Genomic DNA, 23277 nt, shown 5'->3' with positions numbered 1-23277 from the left:
AGCTGCAGGGTCCCCCAACTGCTGGCTCTGGCTGCAGCTGGGCAGCTCTGGGGAGTCCCTGCTGCCCACTGGGAAGATGCAAGGGGTCTGCCTGCTGCTGGGCAGCTGCAACGGGTCCCCCAGCTGCCTGCTGTGGGCCATGGCTGGGCAGCTGCATGGGGTCCCCCCCCGGTTTCGGGCTGGGAACTGTGAGGGCGGGGCTGGTTGGGAGTTCCAGCCCCAGGGCCGAAAATATCAGAGGTCAGTGGAAGTCATGGATTCTGAAACATAATTGTAGCCTTTTCCTATCAGTATTGAGAGAAGCTGTTCTTATAAGTTCTCATTCTTTCCCCAGCACCACTCCAAAACTGCAAACAAGTGAAAAGTCCTGGGATAATTACTTTATTCTAATTAACATATTTGGTAGCTGCCATGGCGGGAGTACGTTCTCACTAAAAAGATGCAAAGGCAGTATTCCTTAACTAGGTAGTTCTGCCACAAATATTGGTAAAGATAGTTGATAAGCACTTTTAAAAGTCTAATATAGTTCCCTTGAATGCTGGTGTATGGTTGAAATTATAACTGATGGTGAAAAACTGGAAGTGTACTAACTTATTTGTTGCCTGGCTCCCTTCCCCCAATTGAACCCATCTTCCTACTTCATTTAGCAGAAAGCCTCACAGTTAATATTGGGAGACTGCTTTTTCCTCCCCCATAGAGGACATGGCTCAAATGTTGTAGGACCCTGCTAAGTGCCTAATTGGGTAAGGGCCTGATTTTCACAGGCTGAACACCAAAACTGCACTATAAAAGAATAAACAGGAGTTGTAGGAGCTCAACACCTCTGAAAAATGAGGCTCCACTAGTATAACATTCTCACTGGCCAAGATGTTACATAAGATTAGTTCACCCCACTGCTCGGTAGAAACAGTAAGTTCCTACAAAGGTAAAGCAGACCTTAATTTTGAAATTAAGTGTCAAAGCAAAGCCACTGCAATAGCTTAAGGAAAGATTTATTCCATGGGTTATTGTTTTACTGAATTAATAAACTATAGACCCTTCAGATGTATAGTAGTAATCTTGCTCATATAATTGTAAGTGATTTAAGTAAATGGCAACTTAAATGATCCGACCCCTTTTAAAGTAGCTTAATGTGCTTTTGGAACTTGCAGTGTCCTGGAAAGTGTACTTGAGCAGCTCTGGCAACTCTTCCTAGATTTTTTCAGCTGTAGAAAGTGTAATGCCCTGTGTAGTATGTCAACCCCTTAAATAAGTGGGATGTGCCACTTCCTCTTCCAAATGTGTCGACACTACTTGTTGGTTTGGATTTGAGTCAGCTGACAGTGTAAGCTTTTTCCAAAATCACGACTTTGTTTTGTAATTGACACTCCTTAAAATTTGTCATTTACAGAGGTTTATTTGTACTTGTATTAAGTACGTACATCATTAAAACTTGTTTAATGTGAAATTTAAGTCATAACACTGATCTTTTCCCAATCCTCTTACACAATTCTTTATAACAGCGATACACTGACACTTAATTTTTAAATTCCTAATACAAGATCATTCCAGTAGATCTACCAATTTAAGGATAAATTTTTTTAAAAAGTGCACATACGCAATCTACTCAAGTTCCAAAACCTTCCTCAAAAACAGCTGTGCTGCAGCCCAAGATGTTAGGTTGTCTCTTTCTAAATTTTAGCCATTCTTATAATGTATATTTCAATGCTGGTGTCTAAATCCTATTTTTTCCAAAAATTAATGTTTCATAGCATTATAGTAGAAGGTAGAGAGAAGATAAAGAACTGAAGCTATACCTCACACACTTTCCCTCCTCCCCATAGACTTCTGAGGTCATCATAGATAAAGTAATCTACTCCTCAACTTTTACTCAACATTCTGCAAGTTTTTAAATCAGAATTTTACAAAGCACAAGCTGTGCATAAAAGGTATAAATCAGGCTATGTTTGAAGCAGCAAATACCAAGGACTCAGCTGCCATAACCAAAACTAAAATAACTGAAGAAAGTTACTTCAGATTTTTCATCAGTTTAACAGGAATCTAACACTAAGGGTGTGTAAGACATTTCCACAGGTAAGAGTTATTGCCTCATACTAAAGTGTTTAACTGGTACATATACACTTCAAATATATCAGTTAAGGCAATTATTTAAGTCTTAATAGGACAATATAATTTAAGAATTACTCAAAGAACCATTATGGTAACACACTATACACAGCTATAATCTGGAATCAAACATTTCTGTATCAGACATTTACTACACAAACCTGCCCATCCCTGTCTCTATGGTGTAGAACAGAGCCCTGCGGTGGGACTGGGATCCTATAGGTTCCGCTGCCATAATAACTTTGTCATGGGTGAGACTGGGTGGGTAAAAAAACAAAAATCCACACAACTGTGGTAATTTGCAAGAAAACACTTCAAAACTTTTAATACTTAAATTTAAGTGAGGGATAGAAAGATTTGATGTCTATTATACCAGGAGTTTTTTTACAAGTATTTTTTACACGGTTTAAGCAAGAGGTGTTACTCTTTTGGTGGTAAAATTGTGGCTGAATTCCATACTTTATGTAATATACTTGACAGGTTTTTTCCCTTGTAGAATAGAGGAATCTGTCTCTCTTGTGAGTTCTAAGGTGGGAGTGGGATAAAAATGCAAGAAACAATGGGGGAGTGGGTGGGAGTGGGATTTTTTAAAAAAAAAAAAAAAAGTACTGCGCAGGGCTCTAGTGTACACCAACCTAAGGTCCGTTCTCTGCAGCACACAGTTACAGTTATAGCTGTGCCCTACAGATCCCCGAGGGCTTGTCCATGTGGCAAGTTAGTATGTGAACACACACAGCACACTAGATTGCGGCATATTAATTTTCCATGTGGATGCTGCTATGGTGCATTGAAAGTTCCATAGTGCACTTTGACATACTCCCCAACTAATGCACTGTATGCACACCAACTCTCCGTGTAGATAAGTCCTAGAACTAGATTAAATTTAATGAACTACAGACATACTAAATTTTAAATACTTAGAAATTTAACTCACACTTAAGTCAGAGTAAAAGTGCTTTAAATGCAGAATTTCAGTCAGACTATTAACTCAGACAGTTTTCACAACAGAAATGTCACCAGACTCTAAACTTAGAGCAGCAATAGAGGCCCAGCATGCTTACCTACTGTAGAAAAACAATGTCTAATATTGGGGTTGTTCAAAAAAATACGACCCTTTAACAATTAATGCTTATGAAAAGGAGTCCTCTTCATAAGCATTATGTCAGCATTCTAAAAACGATAGTTGATGAGGCTCATTTAAACATTCCATTATAGTGCAAAACCGCATTCAGTTTCAAAATCACTACAACAGTGCTACAGAATGATGCTTTTGGAATTCTTTAAATAGCTTCTTTTTCTGCTTCAGAGAAATGGTGGGATTACTGTCCATCTCTTGAATCAACTCTTGAAGATGGTGCCTTGTTTGTTGCTTTTGGTCTTCAAATTCTTCAGGAGTCAAACGCTGACAAAAGGTGAAGCCTTAATAGGAAAAAAGGTTTGAATTATTTTACAGACATTACACTTTTATATATTTAATAGCAGAATCATATAAATGTAAGGCTGGAAGGGAGCTCAAGAGATCATCTAGTCCAACCCCTGATGCTGTGGCAGGATTAAGTAAACCAACAGGTGTTTGTCTAACCAGTTCTTAAAAACTTCCAGGGATAGGGATTTCAAAACATCCCTGTATGTTCCAGTGCTTAATCATCATTATAGTTAGAAAGTATTTCTTAATATCAAACCTGAATCTCCCTTGCTGCAAACTGAGCTGATTAGTGCTTGTTCTGCCCTTGGTGGATGTGACGAAATTGATCGGCAACCTCTTTGTAACAACCATTTGTGTATTTGAAGACCTATGTCCCCCCCCAATCCCCCGACAGTATTTTCTGCTCTAGATTAAACGTGCCCAGTTTTTTCATCCATTCCTTATATTTTCTCTTATTTTTGTTGCTCTCCTCTGGATTCTTTCCAATTTGTTCACATCTTTCTTAAAGCGTGCTACTGGACACAGTACTCCACCCGAGGCCTCACTAGTGCCAAGCAGAGCTGAACAATTACCTTCTGTGTCTTACATATGATCCTCCTGTTAATACATCCCAGAATGACATTTGCCTTTTTTGCAGAAGCACCACACTATTGACTTATATTAAATTTGTGACCCACTATAACCCCCAAATCCTTTTCTGCAGCACTGGCGGAGGAATCCTAGCTGGGACAGGTGCAGCCCCTGAGCGGTTTCGAGGCTCTTGGGGGTGGGGCCATAAGAGACCAGGAGGGGATTGGGCGCACTGCCGTGTTGGGGGGTTGCGCCACATAGGGCCGGGGTTCTGATCCTGGAAATGGTGTAGTGAAGTTGTGTCTGCGCAGTGTGGCTCTGCGGGTGCCAGAAGAGGGTGGAATTGTCAGTTGGGGGCTGGGGAGCGCCGGGCGGGCAGAGCAGGGCAAACCCCAGGCCCCGCTCCCTGGCTGGAGATGGGCAAGCCCCCAACCCCTGGCAGGAACTCGAGGGATGGATAAAAATGTCTGATGTGCTGGAAGCAGCTCGTGGGCCATAGTTTGCCCACCCGAGAATAGGATAAGGCCAGTGCTCATCTGCTTCAAGATACTGGTTATAATCCATGGGCTGAAGTAGAGTCTGGATCTGCTGGGCAGATACTCAGAAGCCTAAGACCCACAGAAAAGGAGAGTTCCTTTTGTTCTCCCTACACAAAGTCCATTTAATTACAGCTTCATACAGGGTAAGAGGATTTAGTTAATAGTGTTAGTACAATCTAATAGTTTTATTAAATGTCTAACAAATGTATAGAACAAGATAGGGCCATGTACAGTGTTACCCAGTTCCCATAATTTGTTTCTCTTTGGTGCTTTAGTATTTAATACCTACAATGCCTGAATTTTCAATACAAAAAAAAGTAAGTAAAGAATAGTCAAAAGCAGCAGCTGAATAACCAGATGACCGAAATAGCAAAGTGGTTAAAGAACAATTCTGGAGGAGGACATTTTTAGAAGCAGGGTCAGAAGCAAAGGAATTAACTGGAAAAAAAAAAATCTATTCCCTGACAAATATTAATTAAAATATTTTTTATACATACTCTAGCCTCAGTTATGCTTAGGAATTTAAGGATTCCTGCTCATCAAGAAATTGAAGGACAGTATTCTTGCAAGCAAAAAAGAATCGACTGGCCTATGCATGAGACATCTACGGGTGCAGCAAAAACCCCAAAACCTTTGAATGCTAGGATAATTTGTGCATGCCTCATGGTAGAAGCATAATAGGAACACAGTCAAATGAAATCTTCAGAGAAACCAAATTACAGGCAAGTAATTTTCCCTTTTAATAATATGCTAAGTAGAAAAGTGAACCAAACATTCTACCAAAATAATAGTTTATATGTTTTTAGCCAAATCTTATTTTACACTATTTTCTTCTGAATTTAACTTTGTGAAGGAAATTACATAATCAATTACAGGATTGAAGAGAAGTTAGAATATGGCCTCGGTCTCCATTTAATGCTATGCTTTGTTTTAGGTGGGTAATAATTAAATGAGTTAATGAATTAAACCACTTAAGGCCCTACTGTCAGTATAACAGAGAGGATGAGGAAATCAGGAAAAGCATTTTACCATAAGTTGATATGCAGTGCATTAAACTTATTTGCATGCAACTATTCATATAAAAATGCACAATATCAGACTTTCTACCTGAACTGGCATCAGGATCTTGTCCTTCCAGCAAACTTGCAAGTTTCTTGCCAGTTAGTTCCAACAGAATTAAAGGGGTCTGCACAAGAACAGAATTTTCAGATGTTCAGTTGGTGTTTATACAGTTCATTATAAAACCATACTTACACAATAGGCAAAACCCCTTAAAGATGGAATTAAAGTTGAGTATGTAAATGGGCACTCCTGGTACATATGTTTTAAAAACCCAGAGTAAATCGTTAGGGTTTTTTTTTAAATTCAAGAAGTAGTAATGTACAATAGAACCTCAGAGTTATGAACACCAGAGTTACGAACGGACCAGTCAACCCCACACACTTCATTTGGAACCGGAAGTACACAGTCAAGCAGCAGAGACAAAAAAAGCAAACGTACAGCAGTTGTTCTCAACCAGGGGACCGGGGCCCCCCAAGGGGCCATGGGCAGGTTTCAGGGGGTCATTCAAGCAGGGCCAGCGTTAGACTCCCTGGGGCCCAGGGCAGAAAGCCATAGCCCCACCACATGGGGCTGAACATTGGGCCCTGAGTCCTGCCACTTGGGGCTGACACCAAAGCCTGAGCTTCGCAGGGGCCCTTGTGGCATTGGGTCCCAGGCAATTGCCCTGCTTGCTACCCCCTAATGCTGGCCGTGGCTTTATATGCAGAAAATCAGTTATTGGTGGCACAGCTGGGCTGTGGAATTTTTATAGCATGTTGGGGGGCCTTGGAAAGAAAAAGGTTGAGGAACCACTGCTATACAGCATAGTATTGTGTTAACTAAAAATAAAGGGACAGTGTTAAAGATTTGACAAGGTAAGGACACTGTGCTTGTTTCATTTAAATGAACATGGTTAAAAGCAGTATTTTTCTTCTGCATAGAAAAGTTTCAAAGCTGTATTTAGTCAATGTTCAGCTGTAAACTTTTGAAAGAACAACCATAACGTTTTGTTCAAAGTTACAAACAACCTCCATTCCCGAGGTGGTTCGTAACTCTGAGGTTCTACTGTACTTTTAAACAAAGTTAAAGGTCATGAAAATTAGTGACAGAAGGACCAGCGTAGTTTTGTTTTAAATGAAACCTTAGGCTCAGATCCTGCAAACATTTATATGCTTAACCTCACTGGTTTCAAGAGGTCCACTCCTTATAATAAAGTTGTGCATAAGCTTTCATGAGCTACAGCTCACTTCATCGGATGCATACTGTGGAAAATACAGAAGATGTGTTTATACACACAGACTATGAAAAAATGGGTGTTTACCACTACAAAAGGTTCTCTCTCCCCCCACCCCACTCTCTTGCTGGTAATAGCTTATCTAAAGTGATCACTCTCCTTACAATGTGTCATACACATTGCAATCATACACATTGTAAGGAGAGTGATCACTTTAGATAAGCTATTACCAGCAAGAGAGTGGGGTGGGGGGAGAGAAAACCTTTTGTAGTGGTAAACACCCATTTTTTCATGGTTTGTGTGTATAAACACATCTTCTGTATTTTCCACAGTATGCATCCGATGAAGTGAGCTGTAGCTCATGAAAGCTTATGCTCAAATAAATTGGTTAGTCGCTAAGGTGCCACAAGTCCTCCTTTTCTTTTTGCGAATACAGACTAACACGGCTGTTACTCTGAAACCTATAATAAAGTTAAGCATGCACATAAAATGTTTTCAGGATCAGGGCCATGTGCTGTAAATTTACAACAATTTCAGAGTTTGGTTTCCTAGTAAGATGACTTGTTAGCTGGAATCATTAATAAGTGAGTCTATATTGCACTACTTAAATTTCTGGTTGTTTTAGGGGTGGTGATAAAAATACAAATTGTTTGGGTGACCTTAACTTTTTTTTTGTTCAGATAGTATTAATTTTGTATTTCCAGACTGTCAGAAGTTCAGACTGATTTAAAACTGCACGATTCTTTTAAGGAAATCTGTTCTTAAAGTTCATCTGCTCAGTCTTATCTACAACTTAAGTTAGAGAAACTAAAAATCTTTATTTATTAAAAAAGGATTTAAATGTTGGGTGACAGGTATCCTTAAAGATAGTAAAATGGATGGGAACTGCCACGTCAGACCAACCCCACCTGTTAGTGTCACGCTTCCATTCTGGTCATGTGTAGAAGGCTTCAGTAGGTAAGAAATGCAGAAATGTCTAAACAAGCTAATCCCCTCCCCCCACACAGGCCAAGATGATAAATTAAAGGTGAAGTTTCTAAGCCAAACCATTCTGGAGGTATGACAAACCAAATAAATTACAGGAAAGTATCCCAGAACTGAAACATATTTTATCTTCCAAGCAGCTTTTTAAAAGTTTCTCCCAGAGCATCCAGAAATATTCTATCCTGGGCTAAGATCCTGCAAGTGATATTTCAAGCAAGTTGGTCCTTTCTGGCCAAAGCTTGAGAAGTGTAGTTTTTAACTCAAGCTTATCATGGAAAAGTAGTAGTACCTCTCTCTGTACATAACCTTAGACTAATTCAGTTTGGCAACATTTCAAGATAGCATTGAGTCAGCTGCTTAAGGCCTCAGTACTTCAATGAATTGTATGGGGGCAGGCCCATTTGACTTTAAAAGGGCTCTGTGTGGGTGCAGAGGTCCATCTGTGTGCAGCTCTTTGCAGCACTGGAGTCCAAGTTCCTATAATTGCAGCGTTCTAGAAAAGCAAGGGATGTGCCAAAGTAAGTGATTCTATATGTATGGGGGAAGAAAAGAGGGTTTGGGAGATTAAGTACTGATCATCATCACCATGCATTTCCCTTCAAGGGGAATAGATTCCTTGCTTAACTCACAAGGTCTGAAAGTTCTACTAAGCATCTCAAACCTCTGATGTTTATTTAATTCTTTACCTGAGAAACAGATCTCTCACACAGACTGTCTTTCCCTATTTCTAGTTCTTGATAATTTCAACTGAATCAGAAATAGTGCAATAGCAGCTTTCCCTATTTCTAGTTCTTGATAATTTCAACTGAATCAGAAATAGTGCAATAGCAGCTTTTCCTATGTTATTTTAATGCTTTCATTTCTGACCCCAGCTGATACAAAATAAAAAGGGACATGTGAACATTGTGTTCCTCAGACAGTGGGTTGGTTCAATATGAGGATTTCCCGCCCCCCACCCAATATACACTATCGAGAGAATATTTACCACTTGATTTTCACCATTTTCAGGCAGCTGAGATGGAGTTTGAACTACCAGACATTTTCCTAGTTGTCTTTTTAATTAGTTTTGCAACTGGAAAAATAACTAAAACAAATACTATAGTTTTAAATATGCGTTGGCTAAAATCTGAAAAAAATTAAATAGCTAGAAAAGTACATCTTTTCATATGCAAGGTATAGTTGAATGTAATTGAAAAAGCTATGTAAGTATTTCTGCTTATTCACAATGGATTTATCATTGACAAATGGGAAAAAATTGATTTACCTACTGGGTTTATATTAACTGCCAAAAGTAAGTAAGATTTTAAAATACTAAGTTAATTCCTGGGGCTGAAAGACGCTGCCAGTATGTGCTCAGCCTCTGCAAAATTTCACCTTTGAAGGACTCCCTCTAGATAGCACTCAAAGTACATTAGCTGGTTTCTGCAGGGAGTTGTTTCCAACACTTTGCTAGAGAGAGAAGTGCTACAATGAGCCTGCGAATTTGAGAGTGGGGACAATGGAAGTAGAGAGGCCGATGATTTTAAAATTTCCCCTGTAGTCCGGAAAAACTGAACTGGTCTGGAACACTTTCTGGTCCTACAAGACACTGTAGCTTTTACAGGTTGCCATGACAGATACAAAAAAGGACATTCATATAAAGCTGCTTTTTGACAATTAACAACTAAAAATCACAAGGTCAAAGTTTGTCAGATGAGAAGGAAATACCTTGAAGAGTTCAGTATGATTCTTCATCAGTAACTGGATTAGCTGTTCAGTCTGTGTTTTTGACAATCCTTTATTTTGTAAAATGGCCTTGGTAAAAATCTTGATGATCACTGATCTATTATCAAACTGTAAAACAGAAGAATAATGACCTGGATTAGATTTGCTTGCAGTTATTCTAGGTGTTAGTTATAAATAGGTGACAAAATCTACACTGTGAAAAAAATACATTTAAGTTAGTTTTAAAAGCATCAGGCTGAAATGTAGTAATGGGTCAGTTTCTATGGCTGTTAAAAGAACAAGTCTATTAATGTTACTATAGGGGAGTGATAATTTCTACATTACGTTTCAGTGCAATACTTACTTGTTTTTGTAACGTGTAGCCCTCAGGTTCTGATGCAACAACCATAAACATCAGTAGCCTACGCAGTTCTTCTCGGATGTTCGGCACTAGTAATCTTAAGTAAAGCTGCGATGCCTCCAGGGCTTGGGCTATTTTTCCATTCTCTGCAATGTTAGTGAAATATTGTATATAGTGCAGTCTGCTGCTTTGAACAGAATCAAGAAAATGTATTTAAATAGGAGTCAATTTCTGATTCTAGGCTTAAAACCATGTAGCCTTTGTCTTAGAGGTAGGCAAGTAATACATTTTTAAAATGACATCCCCTGGATATTATGAAGCCTTAAATGTACTAGATACAGAACCTCCATTTCACCTTTTTCATACAGTTTGTGTTTTCCTACCTTTGACTGAATCCTTAACTGCTCCTTTATATGATGTGATGCAACATGACCAGCGTGCCTCACTGTTGCACCATTCCTATTGCTGATGAGCTTTTTAAACCACCAAGCTACACCCATTTTGTGGTAAAGGGACATGACAGGAATCAAACTCTTATATAGCATTCTTCATCTGTAGATCTCAAAGCATTTGCAAAAGTAAGTAAGTATCTTTTATCCCCATTTAACAGAGGGGGAAACTGGCAGAGAGAGAGATTAAAGTCAGAGCAGGTCAGCGGCAGAGCCACCGAGGTCTTTGATTCCCAGTCCTCTGCTCTAGTCACTGGTCCAGATAATTATGTCTAGCAAAATGCAAACTATAATTAAAAGGAGACTGGTCCATAAACCAATTATTTTGAGGGAGAGCTTTTCTTGACCTGCTGCTCACAAACCAGGAAGAATTAATAGGGGAAGCAAAAGTGGATGGGAATCTGGGAGGCAGTGACCATGAGTTGGTCGAGTTCAGGATCCTGACACAGGGAAGAAAGGTAAGCAGCAGAATACGGACCCTGGACTTCAGAAAAGCAGACTTCGACTCCCTCAGGGAACTGATGGGTAGGATCCCCTGGGGGAATAACATGAGGGGGAAAGGAGTCCAGGAGAGCTGGCTGTATTTCAAAGAATCCCTATTGAGGTTACAGGGACAAACCATCCCGATGTGTCGAAAGAATAGTAAATATGGCAGGCAACCAGCTTGGCTTAACGGTGAAATCCTAGCGGAACATAAAAAAGAAGCTTACAAGAAGTGGAAGATTGGACAAATGACCAGGGAAGAGTATAAAAATGTTGCTCGGGCATGTAGGAATGAAATCAGGAGGGCCAAATCGCACCTGGAGCTGCAGCTAGCAAGAGATGTCAAGAGTAACAAGAAGGGTTTCTTCAGGTATGTTGGCAACAAGAAGAAAGCCAAGGAAAGTGTGGGCCCCTTACTGAATGAGGGAGGCAACCTAGTGACAGAGGATGTGGAAAAAGCTAATGTACTCAATGCTTTTTTTGCCTCTGTCTTCACTAACAAGGTCAGCTCCCAGACTGCTGCGCAGGGCAACACAGCATGGGGAGTAGGTGGCCAGCCCTCTGTAGAGAAAGAAGTGGTTAGGGACTATTTAGAAAAGCTGGACTACACAAGTCCATGGGGCCGGATGCGTTGCATCCGAGAGTGCTAAAGGAGTTGGCGACTGTGATTGCAGAGCCATTGGCCATTATCTTTGAAAACTCATGGCGATCGGGGGAAGTCCCGGACGACTGGAAAAGGGCTAATGTAGTGCCCATCTTTAAAAAAGGGAAGAAGGAGGATCCTGGGAACTACAGGCCAGTCAGCCTCACCTCAGTCCCCGGAAAAATCATGAAGCAGGTCCTCAAGGAATCAATCCTGAAGCACTTACACGAGAGGAAAGTGATTAGGAACAGTCAGCATGGATTCACCAAGGGAAGGTCATGCCTGACTAATCTAATCGCCTTCTATGATGAGATTACTGGTTCTGTGGATGAAGGGAAAGCAGTGGATGTATTGTTTCTTGACTTGAGCAAAGCTTTCAACACGGTCTCCCACAGTATTCTTGTCAGCAAGTCAAAGTAGTATGGGCTGGATGAATGGACTATAAGGTGGGTAGAAAGTTGGCTAGATTGTCGGGCTCAACGGGTAGTGATCAATGGCTCCATGTCTAGATGGCAGCCAGTATCAAGTGGAGTGCCCCAAGGGTCGGTCCTGGGGCCGTTTTTCTTCAATATCTTCATAAATGATCTGGAGGATGGTGTGGATTGCACTCTCAGCAAATTTGCGGATGATACTAAACTAGGAGGAGTGGTAGATACGGTGGCAGGTAGGGATAGGCTACAGAGGGACCTAGACAAATTGGAGGATTGGGCCAAAAGAAATCTGGTGAGGTTCAACAAGGATAAGTGCAGGGTCCTGCACTTAGGATGGAAGAATCCAATGCACCGCTACAGACTAGGGACCGAATGGCTAGGCAGCAGTTCTGCGGAAAAGGACCTAGGGGTGACAATGGACGGGAAGCTGTATATGAGTCAGCAGTGTGCCCTTGTTGCCAAGAAGGCCAATGACATTTTGCGATGTATAAGTAGGGGCATAGCCAGCAGATCGAGGGACGTGATCGTTCCCCTCTATTCGACATTGGTGAGGCCTTATCTGGAGTACTGTGTCCAGTTTTGGGCCCCACACTACAAGAAGGATGTGGATAAATTGGAGAGAGTCCAGCGAAGGGCAACAAAAATGATTAGGGGTCTGGAACACATGACTTATGAGGAGAGGCTGAGGAACTGGGATTGTTTAGTCTGCAGAAGAGAAAAATGAGGGGGGATTTGATAGCTGCTTTCAACTACCTGAGAGGTGGATCCAAAGAGGATGGATCTAGACTGTTATCAGTGGTAGCTGATGACAGAACAAGGAGTAATGTTCTCAAGTTGCAGTGGGGGAGGTTTAGGTTGGATATTAGGAAAAACTTTTTCACTAGGAGGGTGGTGAAACACTGAAATGCGTTACCTAGGGAGGTGGTGGAATCCCCTTCCTTACAAGTTTTTAAGGTCAGGCTTGACAAAGCCCTGGCTGGGATGATTTAATTGGGGATTGGTCCTGCTTTGAGCAGGGGGTTGGACTAGATGACCTCCTGAGGTCCCTTCCAACCCTGATATTCTATGATTTTCTTTGAAAGAATAAAAGCAACTAGAATTGATGTGTAAGTGCATTGAGACTTGGAAAAGGAGGAAGTATGAATGAGGGCTGAAAGCCAAAAGAAGAGAGTGAGCAAATATAGAAAAGACAAGAGCATCAGAAGACCAAGGTGAAGGAAAATATGGAGAAGTTGACAGATGAGATAACTGATAAATGACCGTTTCCAGCTGCCTCAGAGGTTTAATCACAGATCAGGAAGAGTTTTAAAATTTTTTTAAAAGCTTTATTGGGATGCTTTAAGGAGAATGTGTGTTAAAAGCAGTAAGGGACAAGTGCTGTTAAAGTCTATGGTTTTAAAGACTATGATGCACTTGACTCGGTGCACCTGCATGCACACTCTAACCATGGTGCCTTGTTTATTTTAGGGGTAACAGTGGTAGTGGTGGGGAGGGGGTTTGATTTATTTGTGTTTTTGTTATAGTTTCATTTTAAAAAAAGATTATTTCAGCCTTCCGTTAACAGTGCAAAAATAATTTTTGAGATCAAGCTTGCTGTGAGTTCATGGAGATACTAGCTTCAGCATCTGTAGTGCACACACAGCAAAAGTAGGTTGTCTTCAATTGGCTGCAACAGTGATTGTGTGAGCATGTAACAATCTTTCCCCCGCCCCAGGCCAAATTTGCCATCTGGAATAGCCAACAACTAAATTAGGCCAGGTCCTGCAGTCCTATTGAAGTAAGAGATCAATGGCACCTTTATCTGAGTAAGGGTTATAGCACAGGGCCCTTTGTTAGAAAGCATCGCCCAGCAGAATAAAGATTAATATACAGGCAACCCTAGGCAACTCTAAAGCCTGCACTTTGCAACTAGTGGTAAAATAAGTATAACCTCCTCCTAATGTATGTATGTATGAGATGTGCTTCTTGTGTAGACTGATGGGCAGCAGGAGACAACCAAAGAACTGTGGAATGCATAATATATTTAGAAGTGAACCTTTGTTTAATTATTACATTAGGACCACCACCTGTCCAAAATGAAGTTGAAACTAAGCTGGGCCTACATTAGAAACTGTTCCCCAGGCAGATTTTAACTGACTAAAGTTTGGGAAGTGACACAGAACTGGCACAAATTAGCGTGGCATGTTCACAGAACATACTGTTTAGCTTAAGAGGAGATTTTAAATAAAGGGGGAATAATGAGGGAGCTACAGCATGGAAAGCAGAGTTCTTTCAATGATTTATGTCACCAGCCTTTTCCTCACCTCCCTTTATGTGAACGTATGGTAGGGTATAGTACCTTTTTAACTAAACTAATGATTTCAAATTAGTAATCAGGGGTTGGGAATTTACTAGTCTCACCACAGATTCCTTTTTATGCTCCCTTTATTTATTTTAATTAAAAAGGGTCTCTTTGCCAAGTGTCAGCCCTAGGGAGGAACATGCTCAATGTCTTCAGTAGCTCGGAGCTCATATGACACTAAGCTCTGTAACGCTTCTCTGAAAACGGAGCATTAAGGTAACATTCCATACATTCTGCAAGTCCTAAGGAGTACAAAAAAAGACATATTCACAATACAGTTTCATTTAAATCCAAGTTTAAGGTAACCCTTGCTATTATTTTGTTTTGGGAAGATTTAGTTGTTTGCCATAAAGGTTGCAGAATCAGGAAGAACTTATCATACCCTGAATTGAATCTTAGAATTAAGAGAACTTTTCTGGTCCCTTACCTTGTTAGTTTATTTGCTATTAATAGAAATGTGAGTCCATAAGCTATGAATCCCTCTTTTGGTTGACAGGGAAACTGTATCAAAGTGATTCTACTCATAAGATGTCTGTATTAGTATTAAGTTAATAAAACAGTTTTAATTTCCATAATGCATAAATAAAGATTATGCACTTACCTATAAGTTCAACAATTCCTGAATGAATATCAAGATCATGATTGTTGAAAAGGGGGTCCCTCACTTGATTATAATATTTTGCTATCACATCAAAAAGTGTCTTCTTGTGCATATTCAAGAGACTTGGTTCGTTACTGATTTGAAATAACTGCTGACCAACCATCACTATTAGCTGGTCTGGAAAATACTCCAAGCATTCAATTGCTGCACAAAGCCATTTGTCAAGCCTGGGGAGAGAAAGTTAGTTTTAGTACTTACATTTAATGCTAGACAAAACTTTATTTAAGCGATAATTCAGAAAGAATTAACCAGACACGTACAACTACATGCATATTTGAACAACAGCATCATACCACTTATTTAATAAGCAATTAAAGAATGTAGTGGGATGCTGTAGGTATAAGTCCACTGAACTACTGCTGCAATTAACAACCAACTTTTGCCTCCCTAGACTACAACAACATGGCTGAAGTTTGCCTTCCCTCACACAAAGGAAGCCACAATGGTTCAGTCTGTCACAAACATTTCAGAAATGCAAGTTGTGACAGTGCAGTCCTGCCTTGTCTGTTTCAGCCGTCACAAGGGAAAAAAGGTTATCCAGCTACATAACCAAACTCAGGGGCTGAAACTTAAAAGGAGCAAAGAAACTAGACATTCAATTTAAAAACAAAAATGAACACTTAAAACCATGACAAATGAAAGGAAGCCAACAACTAACTAGGAAAGAACAAGAAATAAGCACTGAAGATTGCCACTGCAGGCAAAGGCATCATACACAGATGGTTCCAACACCATCAACTGCCTGGGGCAAGAGGAGAGATAAGGTGGGTGAGGTAATCTCGCTTATTGGACCAGCTTCTGTTGGTGAGACAAGCTTTTGAGCTTACACAGAGCTCTTCTGCAGCCAAGACCTGAAAAGCTCTATGTAAGCTCAAAATAGTCAGTCTGTCTCTCACCAACAGAAGTTGGTCCAATAAGCGAGATTATCTCACCCACCTTGTCTCTCTAGTACCCTGGTTCTAACACAGCTACAACGCTGCATGCGGTAAGAAGGGTAGTAACTCTCTTCTTGTAATGTTAGGTCCCACAAGGGGACAATTATGGCTCCAATAGGAAATATTCTTCTAGATCAGCGATTCTCAAACTGTGGGTTGGGACCCTAAAGTGGGTCACGACCCCATTTTAATGGGGTCACCAGGGCTGGCTTAGACTTTCTGGGGCCCAGCGCTGAAGCCGAAGCCCAGGGCCAAGCTAAAGCCAAAGCCCCACTGCCTGAGCCAAAGCCAACTGCCTGGGGCTGAAGCCCTTGGGGTCAGGCTTCAGTCCCCGTCCTGGGATCATATAGTAATTTTTGTTATTAGAAGGGGGTCACGGTGCAATGAAGTTTGAGAACCCCTGTTCTAGATGGTTCATGGCCAAGTGTGGGTATATCCCACATGGCAGCATAAGCAAAGGGAATACCAATAATTGTTTTTCCAAGCATAAGTAACCTCACTGTAGGCTGCCAGAAAGCATGCAACCCAGAGAGAGACACAGAATTGAAAAGGCACAGCTGAGATCCTGATTTCAGTCCATTCTCTCTAATATTCTGAGACACCACTTCAAAGCAGTATGGATCTGGAAAATACCCTTGGTTAGTGGCTTTAGGGATACCGATACTGGAACTGTAATCAACTGTTTGAATATACCATGAGTTCTCAAATGGAACTGTTGCTGAAAGAGAAAAATAGCTCAGCTTAATTTGATTTTAAAACTGGATCTATGCTACAGTTTTAATGGGTTTTAGATGGTTGAAGACACATATTTTTACAAAATTGACTTCAAGACCAGAGGTGTTTCTTGGAATCAATTCAGGCCACCTTCAACCACCTAAAACTAATTGGAACAGCTAAACCAGTTAGAAACTAGCAGCAACTGGAGCTTCGCTGGTTACTTAACTCTCAATGCATTTTGCTTTGATTCTCAAACATTTTCCACATGAACAAACAAAGACTATTGTAATACAGATGCTTTTTGGGGGATAAACAGACTGACCAAAATTTATCAAAAAGGAACCAGTTTGATGACTTCTCCTGAAGTGAAACCACACTAACTTTTCAAAACATGGCTCAGGATAAGTGCTAGCATAATGGCAGACTAATTCCTCTTATGAGTTGACCTCAGGCCACTCACATGCAAGAGGCTGGGCCTCAACACATCATTCCAGGCTACAAAATGAAACTTTTATTCAGCTGTACTGCCATGTGGTAAAACGTGACATCAACCCAGATGTGATCAACAGGAATAGTTTAGAAATACTGGAAGGTTTGGAAAGGCAAACAGACTGGCACCAAATTGCCACATCTTTCTTTCTTTCTGTGGCACGACCCTTTTGTCACAGCAGGGGCTTTCCCTTGCTATCTGTAACAATGGCTGCTCCATTTGCTTTACTCACTTACTGCACCTCCACTTCAAACCACCAAGAAAAGGACTGTATAAACCCCTTTGGGATACCTCAGTTATGAAAGCCCTAAAATAAGTTCTTATAAAATATATATTTTTATAACTAACTCGGGCAAATTCAGGCTGCATGTAACCTCTCTGTCAAGGAAAGTATTTGAGATAATCAGATCTTCTTCTTTGCCAAGATGATCATTTTTCCTCTTGTTTGGAGACTCCAAAATATTTTCCAGGACTGGAAGATCAATTAACTGCAGTAGCCGTAACAGAGTCTGTTGTTTCCAGACATCATCTATAACTGGGAGTACAAATAGGAAGATGGAAAAAATAAACCAGAAGTCAAGGTTACTGGGAACAAGAGTAGGTACACATAGCATGTATGTAAATATAAAAAAAAAGAATTTTTGCTTGATTTGAAATAAAATCAGCCCAGCTTACAATATATTCATTAGAGGTAAATTATGTTATTTTATTTTTGGGGGGGAAAATGTCTTAAGAAAACTGGGAAAAAGCTTTTAAATATTTTTGTGTCTAAGTTATTACTTTTTATAACTATCTGCTCTAACATTTAATATACACAGTAACAAAATACATGAGAATAAATACATTAAAAAAAGGAAAGACCCTTATAACCAAAAAGACTCTCAACCGGTTGTGTTTTTAAGAGGGGCAATGTAAGCTTGCATATCATATATCCATCTGAAAATTTGGTATGGGCTATTTTATATGAGTCCCTAAGGTGTTTAGAGAGAATTTTTTTTAGTTTTTTCGATTTGATTGCTGCGTGCATTTAGCACTACTCTGCATAGAATCAGTTTCATTGTTTTGTTGATAGTTGCACTGTAGTCTTGTATGCTTTTGAGAGGAGTTCACATGAATGTTCTTCCCCAGGCTCTGCAAGAACTGCTAGTGTGTGGCATTAGCAGTGACTTGGGCTCTTTCTTCCTCGACTCCTGCACAAAGAAGCCTGGGATATGTGCATGGAGGCAACATTTGGTAGGGCAGAAGGGACTAGGAGAGAGAGTCTCCCCTCAATCACAAGACTTCTGGATGGGGCTGGGAGCCAGGAAAGCCTCTTTCATAGCCAGACTACACAACAGGATTCAGGAGTACATGGTCCCTCAGCTGGGCCAAGGAGAAGGAAGTGACAGCCCCCACCTTATCCCTTGCTCCCAAGACTGGAGACAGTAGGAATAGCAGCCAGAGGAAATTCCCCAACAAAACCCTCTCTCTGGATTTAGGCTGGGAAATAGTGAGGATTATCCTCCTTCACCTACACAGGAGCAGGATGAGGAAAATAGCAGCATCCTCTGTCCGTAACCCTCTCCTCAGAGGCACGAACAACCTGGGGTCAAGAGGGACATAGCAGTCCAGGCAGGAGATAAGAATCACTGAGTCTGGCGGGTGAGAATCCACTGCATTTTTAAATGAATAGTTGAGTTGTCCCCACCCCACCTTTCACAAATGTCTAGTGGGTGTTATCCTAATTTGTTATTTCCTAATATAGCAAGAACTTTGATGGGCCTTTGTCATATGGATTTTAAATGCTTCTATTTTCAAGCAAACAATGAAAGCTTAAAGTTTAAAGCTTTTGTAATTTATTAAACTAGGGCCCAATCCTGAAATTCTTATGGAAGTAATCTAAATTACATAAATAGCTACACTGATTTATTGTACTAACTAGAAAAGGAGTACTTGTGGCACCTTAGAGACTAACCAATTTATTTGAGCATGAGCTTTCGTGAGCTACAGCTCACTTCATCAGATGTTCATCAGTGAGCTGTAGCTCACGAAAGCTCATGCTCAAATAAATTGGTTAGTCTCTAAGGTGCCACAAGTACTCCTTTTCTTTTTGCGAATACAGACTAACACGGCTGTTCCTCTGAAACCTGTCATTGTACTAACTGTGTGAGTAAGGGCTTGAGGATCATGCTCTGAATTCTGTTCAAGTTATTTTTAAAAATCTTGGTTTCAGTGCAAGAATCACTTTCTGCAACATCCTGGGCACTACTTAAAAGATTTTTTTCAACGAAAAAAGTAGCAAGATACACAAAATTCAAATAATAATGCAAGGAAACGATATTTCAGCAAGATGTGCCAGTACTCTTTCTAAGAGGCTGGAAAAGGGTATATTTCTAATTTTCAAAACATCTATTATTCATTGCTTGTTTCAATAAACAAATTATAGTTTAATGTTCATGAATACCTTGTGGTAATATTAAATAGCACAAAATATATTCTATTTATAAATATAATCACCTTTTTTTGAAAGTAGACAGACTGGTTCATTAACTATGTTCTTTAAAGGTAAAGATGGATGTACATTTATAGTTTGTAGAAGTTCCTCTATCCTTTTATCAGCAACTTCTAGTGCTAAGGGATTTGAAATTGTTTCACATTTTGCTCTGTTATGAAAAAAGCATGGATAAGTTGGAATTATTATTTGTATTATCATAGCACTTAGGTGCTCATTGTGTTAGGCACAGTACAAACACAGATTCTAAGCTTTTTGGGACAGGGATTATCTAAGTAAAAGACAAGAGACAACAGATGGATACAGACAGATGGAGGAGAACAAGAAAAAGCCAAGGGTGCTCTGCCTGGATTAGAACAGGCTAGAAAACAAGAATTCCATTTTGTGAAAAATTTTGACATTTGTTTCTGTTTCTGATGCAGACTGAAACCAAGACCTTTCCTTTCAAGTCCTAATGTAAATATTTTAGTCACCTAGTATTTTCACTAGATAACGATCAAGAAACGTTTTTTATTCTTCCATAATTAATATCTTGCCTTTGAATTGGGTCTCAGATTTTTTCAAAGCATGGATGACATCTAAACAGAGTGTCTCATGGAGCACCTCTTCCCATTCATGATTGTGTAAGATAGCATTGTTGTTTGTATTGGGCCCACATTTTAGAGACTCTTTAAACGTGTATATCTGCATTACTAACCGTGAAAGTTTTTTCGCCTTAAGTTCAAGTATTTCCTCAGGGGACAAATTCTCAATATATTCTTTCCGTTTCAATAAAAGAGGAGAAATATGGCTGTCCAGAAATCTATAAAGACTATTACTTGTGTCTTCAAACTCTAGCTGTCTCTCATTCTTGAATAGTTTTGGTCCAACTGGTTCAAAAACCTTGTGATCCATCAGAGCCTGGCACAGACGGACTCCCTTCAGTCGAGAAAGATCATTACTACTTAAGTACATACTGTGCATAAGATAGCCCAGCACCACATCAACAGCATTGGAGCCAGTAAAGCAGTTTCTGTACGTTTTTAGATGTTGTCGTCGTCTTTTTATTTCCACCTGGCTTTGAAGAGCATGAATAATGCCATTCCATAACCGAGTTGCTTGAAAAGGACCACTGCTTCCTGCAAAAATATTTAAACATTCATGTTACTAAAACATTATTTAAGTTTACATACTGCAAACACTTACTGTAACATTTAAGTGTATTATTTTTAAATTTTCCTTTTGAAAGTGAGTTGGCTACATTCTCCAGAAGTGAAATTTAACTTTTCAAAGCACAGCCAGAGATAAGTGGTAGCAAAATAGCAAACTAATTCCTGCACTGATTTGACACTAAATCATACACAGGCAAGCTTATGCCAGGAAAGGAAAACAAGAACATGCTAAATAAAAAAATCCGTTACTTTTATCTATAATAATAATTCCAACAGATTCTTTTCATTTTAACCAAAAAAACTCAATGTAAGACCGTGCACCATCAGATACTAGTTTAACCATAAATTCCTTTATTAAATCCAAAAATCCAAGGGGAGTTGCTCTAAATTGCTCTAAATCTCTAAAAGCCTAAATCATAAGCAACTACTACATTCAAACATCAACAAACATTCATAAGTATTTGATCAAAATACTCAAGAAAGAACTAAATCCATGGGTGCTTAGACACATGTTGGTTGGCTCCAACTTGGTTAGGCATATACTGTATTAGAAATGAACTCTTTTCAAGACCTTCTGAGAACTGCTAGAAGAGCCACCTTATATAGCCTACAAAAATATTTTTCTTCTTTTTAAACTATTTTAACCCTTTATATCATACAGTATCCAGGGGTTCTGGAACAATTTTTATAGTGGGGGTGCTGAGAGCCATTTAACCAAACTGTAAACCCTGTATATGACGGAAAACACTTCAAGCCAGGGGGTGCAACAGCACCCCTAGGTCCCGCACCTACTATGACAGTATCAAAATACCAGTCTAGGTACTGACATTGCAAGAGCAGGCAGCTGCACCCAGCATTACAAAGGGAGCTCAGAAAGGGGTACGTTATTTCCCCCAGGATAGGGGTGCTGAAGGCGGAAACCACATATTTGGTTGTTATTACCACTTCAAGCCAGGGGCTGCTGCCACACCTCCAGCATCCCTAGTTCCAGTACCTTTGCCCCAGGAGGGCAGTTCCAAAGACGCTGCCTTCACCTTCCTCCTCCCCCACCCCGCTGTTGTGAGTCTCTCCTTATTCCAGTAAGACCAAAAGGCCTGACCAAGACTAGGACTCTCATAATCTCCCCACACCCTTTCCTGAGCAGGGCTCAGACGCCCCCATGTGCACACCCACAGGGGCAGCCCTCCACCCTGGGCAGGCTCAGCTGTCCGGGCTCTCACAGGCTGGGCCAGGTATACGGTGACCAGGTGTCTGGTTTTCGACCAGTACGCCCGGTCAAAAGGGATCCCTGGCAGCTCGGGTCAGCATAGCCGACCAGGCAGTTAAAGTCCAGTCAGCAGTGCTGTGGTGCCAAGGCAGGCTAGTCCCTAGTTATCCAGGCTGGCACTGCACTGCACCTTGGAAGTGGCCAGCAGGTCCAGCTCCTACACAGGGGGGCCACGGAGCTCTGTGCGCTGCCCCCGCCCCGAGCTTTGGCTCCGCACTCCCATTGACCAGTTCCCGGCCAATGGGATCTGGGGGCGGGAGCGCAGGGGATGCAGGCAAGAGCAACAGATGGAGTCTTCCTGGTCTCCCACCTAGGACCCAGACTTCTGTGCACAGTGAGGTGCCAGGACAGGCAGGCAGCCCGACTTGGCCCCTCCCCCCACTGACTGGAGCCACCCGAGGTAAGCCCACGTCACAGCCCTGAGCCCCCCCCCCAACCCTTTCAGCCCCACTCCAGAGCCAGCACCCCCAGCCGGAGCCCGCACACCCTCCCGCACCCCAACTCCCTGTCCCAGACCAGGGCCCCCTCTCGCACCCTGAACCCCTAATTTCTGGCCTGCCCCAGAGCCCAACCCCCAACTGGAGCCCTCAACCCCTCCCCGCCCCCCAACCGCCCCCCAACCGCCTGCCCCAGCCCAGTGGAAGGGATTGAGGGTGGGGGCAGGCGGTGAGCGGAGGGGGGCGGGGCCCCGAGGAAGGGGCGGGGCGAGGGTGTTCGGACTGGAACGTCGGCAACCCTAGTCGGGGCCCCCGGGGCTGAGCGACAACAGCAAAACCCAGCCGGGTTGAAACCGCCCGCTGCGGGGCGCGGGCCACACAGACCGGCCCTTTCGCAGGGGCAGCCCCGGCCCGGGACGCCCGACGTCCTCCCCAGGGCCCCCGGGCGCTGGTGGGGCCCTCAGGCGGCGGGAAGCCGACCAGGCCCAGGCCCAGGCCCAGGCCGGGGCGCCCTCACCTGCGCCCCGCCGCCGCTGCGCGCCCAGCTCACTCTGGCTGTGGAGTCTCCTGAACCGCGGAGTCAAATGCGCCGCCATAGCCAGCCACCTTCCGGTCCCGCCTCCCGCGCCGTGACTTCCGGCCCCGCCCTGGCTCCATGCCGGAAGTGAGGGAGCGCAGGGGGGGCTGGTGGCCCGGGCGCTGGTTCGGTCGCCATGGAGTAGCCGCGCGCGGGGCGGGGGCCGAGCCGCGGCTGGAGAACGCGACGCGGACGGGCAGACGGCGGGACACGGCCCCCGCAGCTTCCCTTAGGCGTAG

The 23277-nt window shown here is 41.9% G+C and overlaps 3 protein-coding genes across 5 annotated transcripts in view; 2 read left to right on the top strand and 1 right to left on the bottom strand.

The window, feature by feature from the left end:
• ACTR6 (actin related protein 6) overlaps positions 1-6897 on the top strand; it is a 27352-nt gene extending 20455 nt beyond the window's left edge. The window contains exons 11-12 of one of the 2 annotated variants that reach the window (XR_012156693.2): positions 3413-3518; positions 5144-6897. Coding sequence is in view for 1 of the 2 variants with exons in the window: in XM_073327418.2 (XP_073183519.1) it covers positions 3413-3443 (31 nt within the window). In the remaining variant the exon portion in view is untranslated. Of the gene's footprint in view, positions 1-3412; positions 3700-5143 lie in introns of those variants that run through there. The other variant, XM_073327418.2, reaches the window with a different exon arrangement.
• DEPDC4 (DEP domain containing 4) lies at positions 1482-23273 on the bottom strand. Its single transcript, XM_073327416.2, is given in 11 exon segments — positions 1482-3525; positions 5749-5827; positions 9608-9733; positions 9969-10111; positions 14914-15140; positions 17464-17650; positions 19612-19757; positions 20304-20724; positions 22979-23066; positions 23068-23142; positions 23144-23273. Coding segments are annotated over 11 exon segments (1701 nt in total). The 5' UTR covers positions 23177-23273; the 3' UTR covers positions 1482-3349.
• Positions 23093-23277, top strand: part of SCYL2 (SCY1 like pseudokinase 2) — a 53991-nt gene continuing 53806 nt past the window's right edge. Inside the window, exon 1 of one of the 2 annotated variants that reach the window (XM_073327414.2) lies at positions 23093-23273. The gene's annotated coding sequence lies outside the window, so the exon portion shown is untranslated. The other variant, XM_073327413.2, reaches the window with a different exon arrangement.

The sequence above is a fragment of the Lepidochelys kempii genome, chromosome 1 (genome assembly GCF_965140285.1).
Source record: "Lepidochelys kempii isolate rLepKem1 chromosome 1, rLepKem1.hap1, whole genome shotgun sequence".
In the NCBI taxonomy this organism is placed as follows: domain Eukaryota; kingdom Metazoa; phylum Chordata; order Testudines; family Cheloniidae; genus Lepidochelys; species Lepidochelys kempii.
Note: the sequence above shows the minus strand (reverse complement) of the source record. Positions and strands in the feature narration are given on the sequence as shown.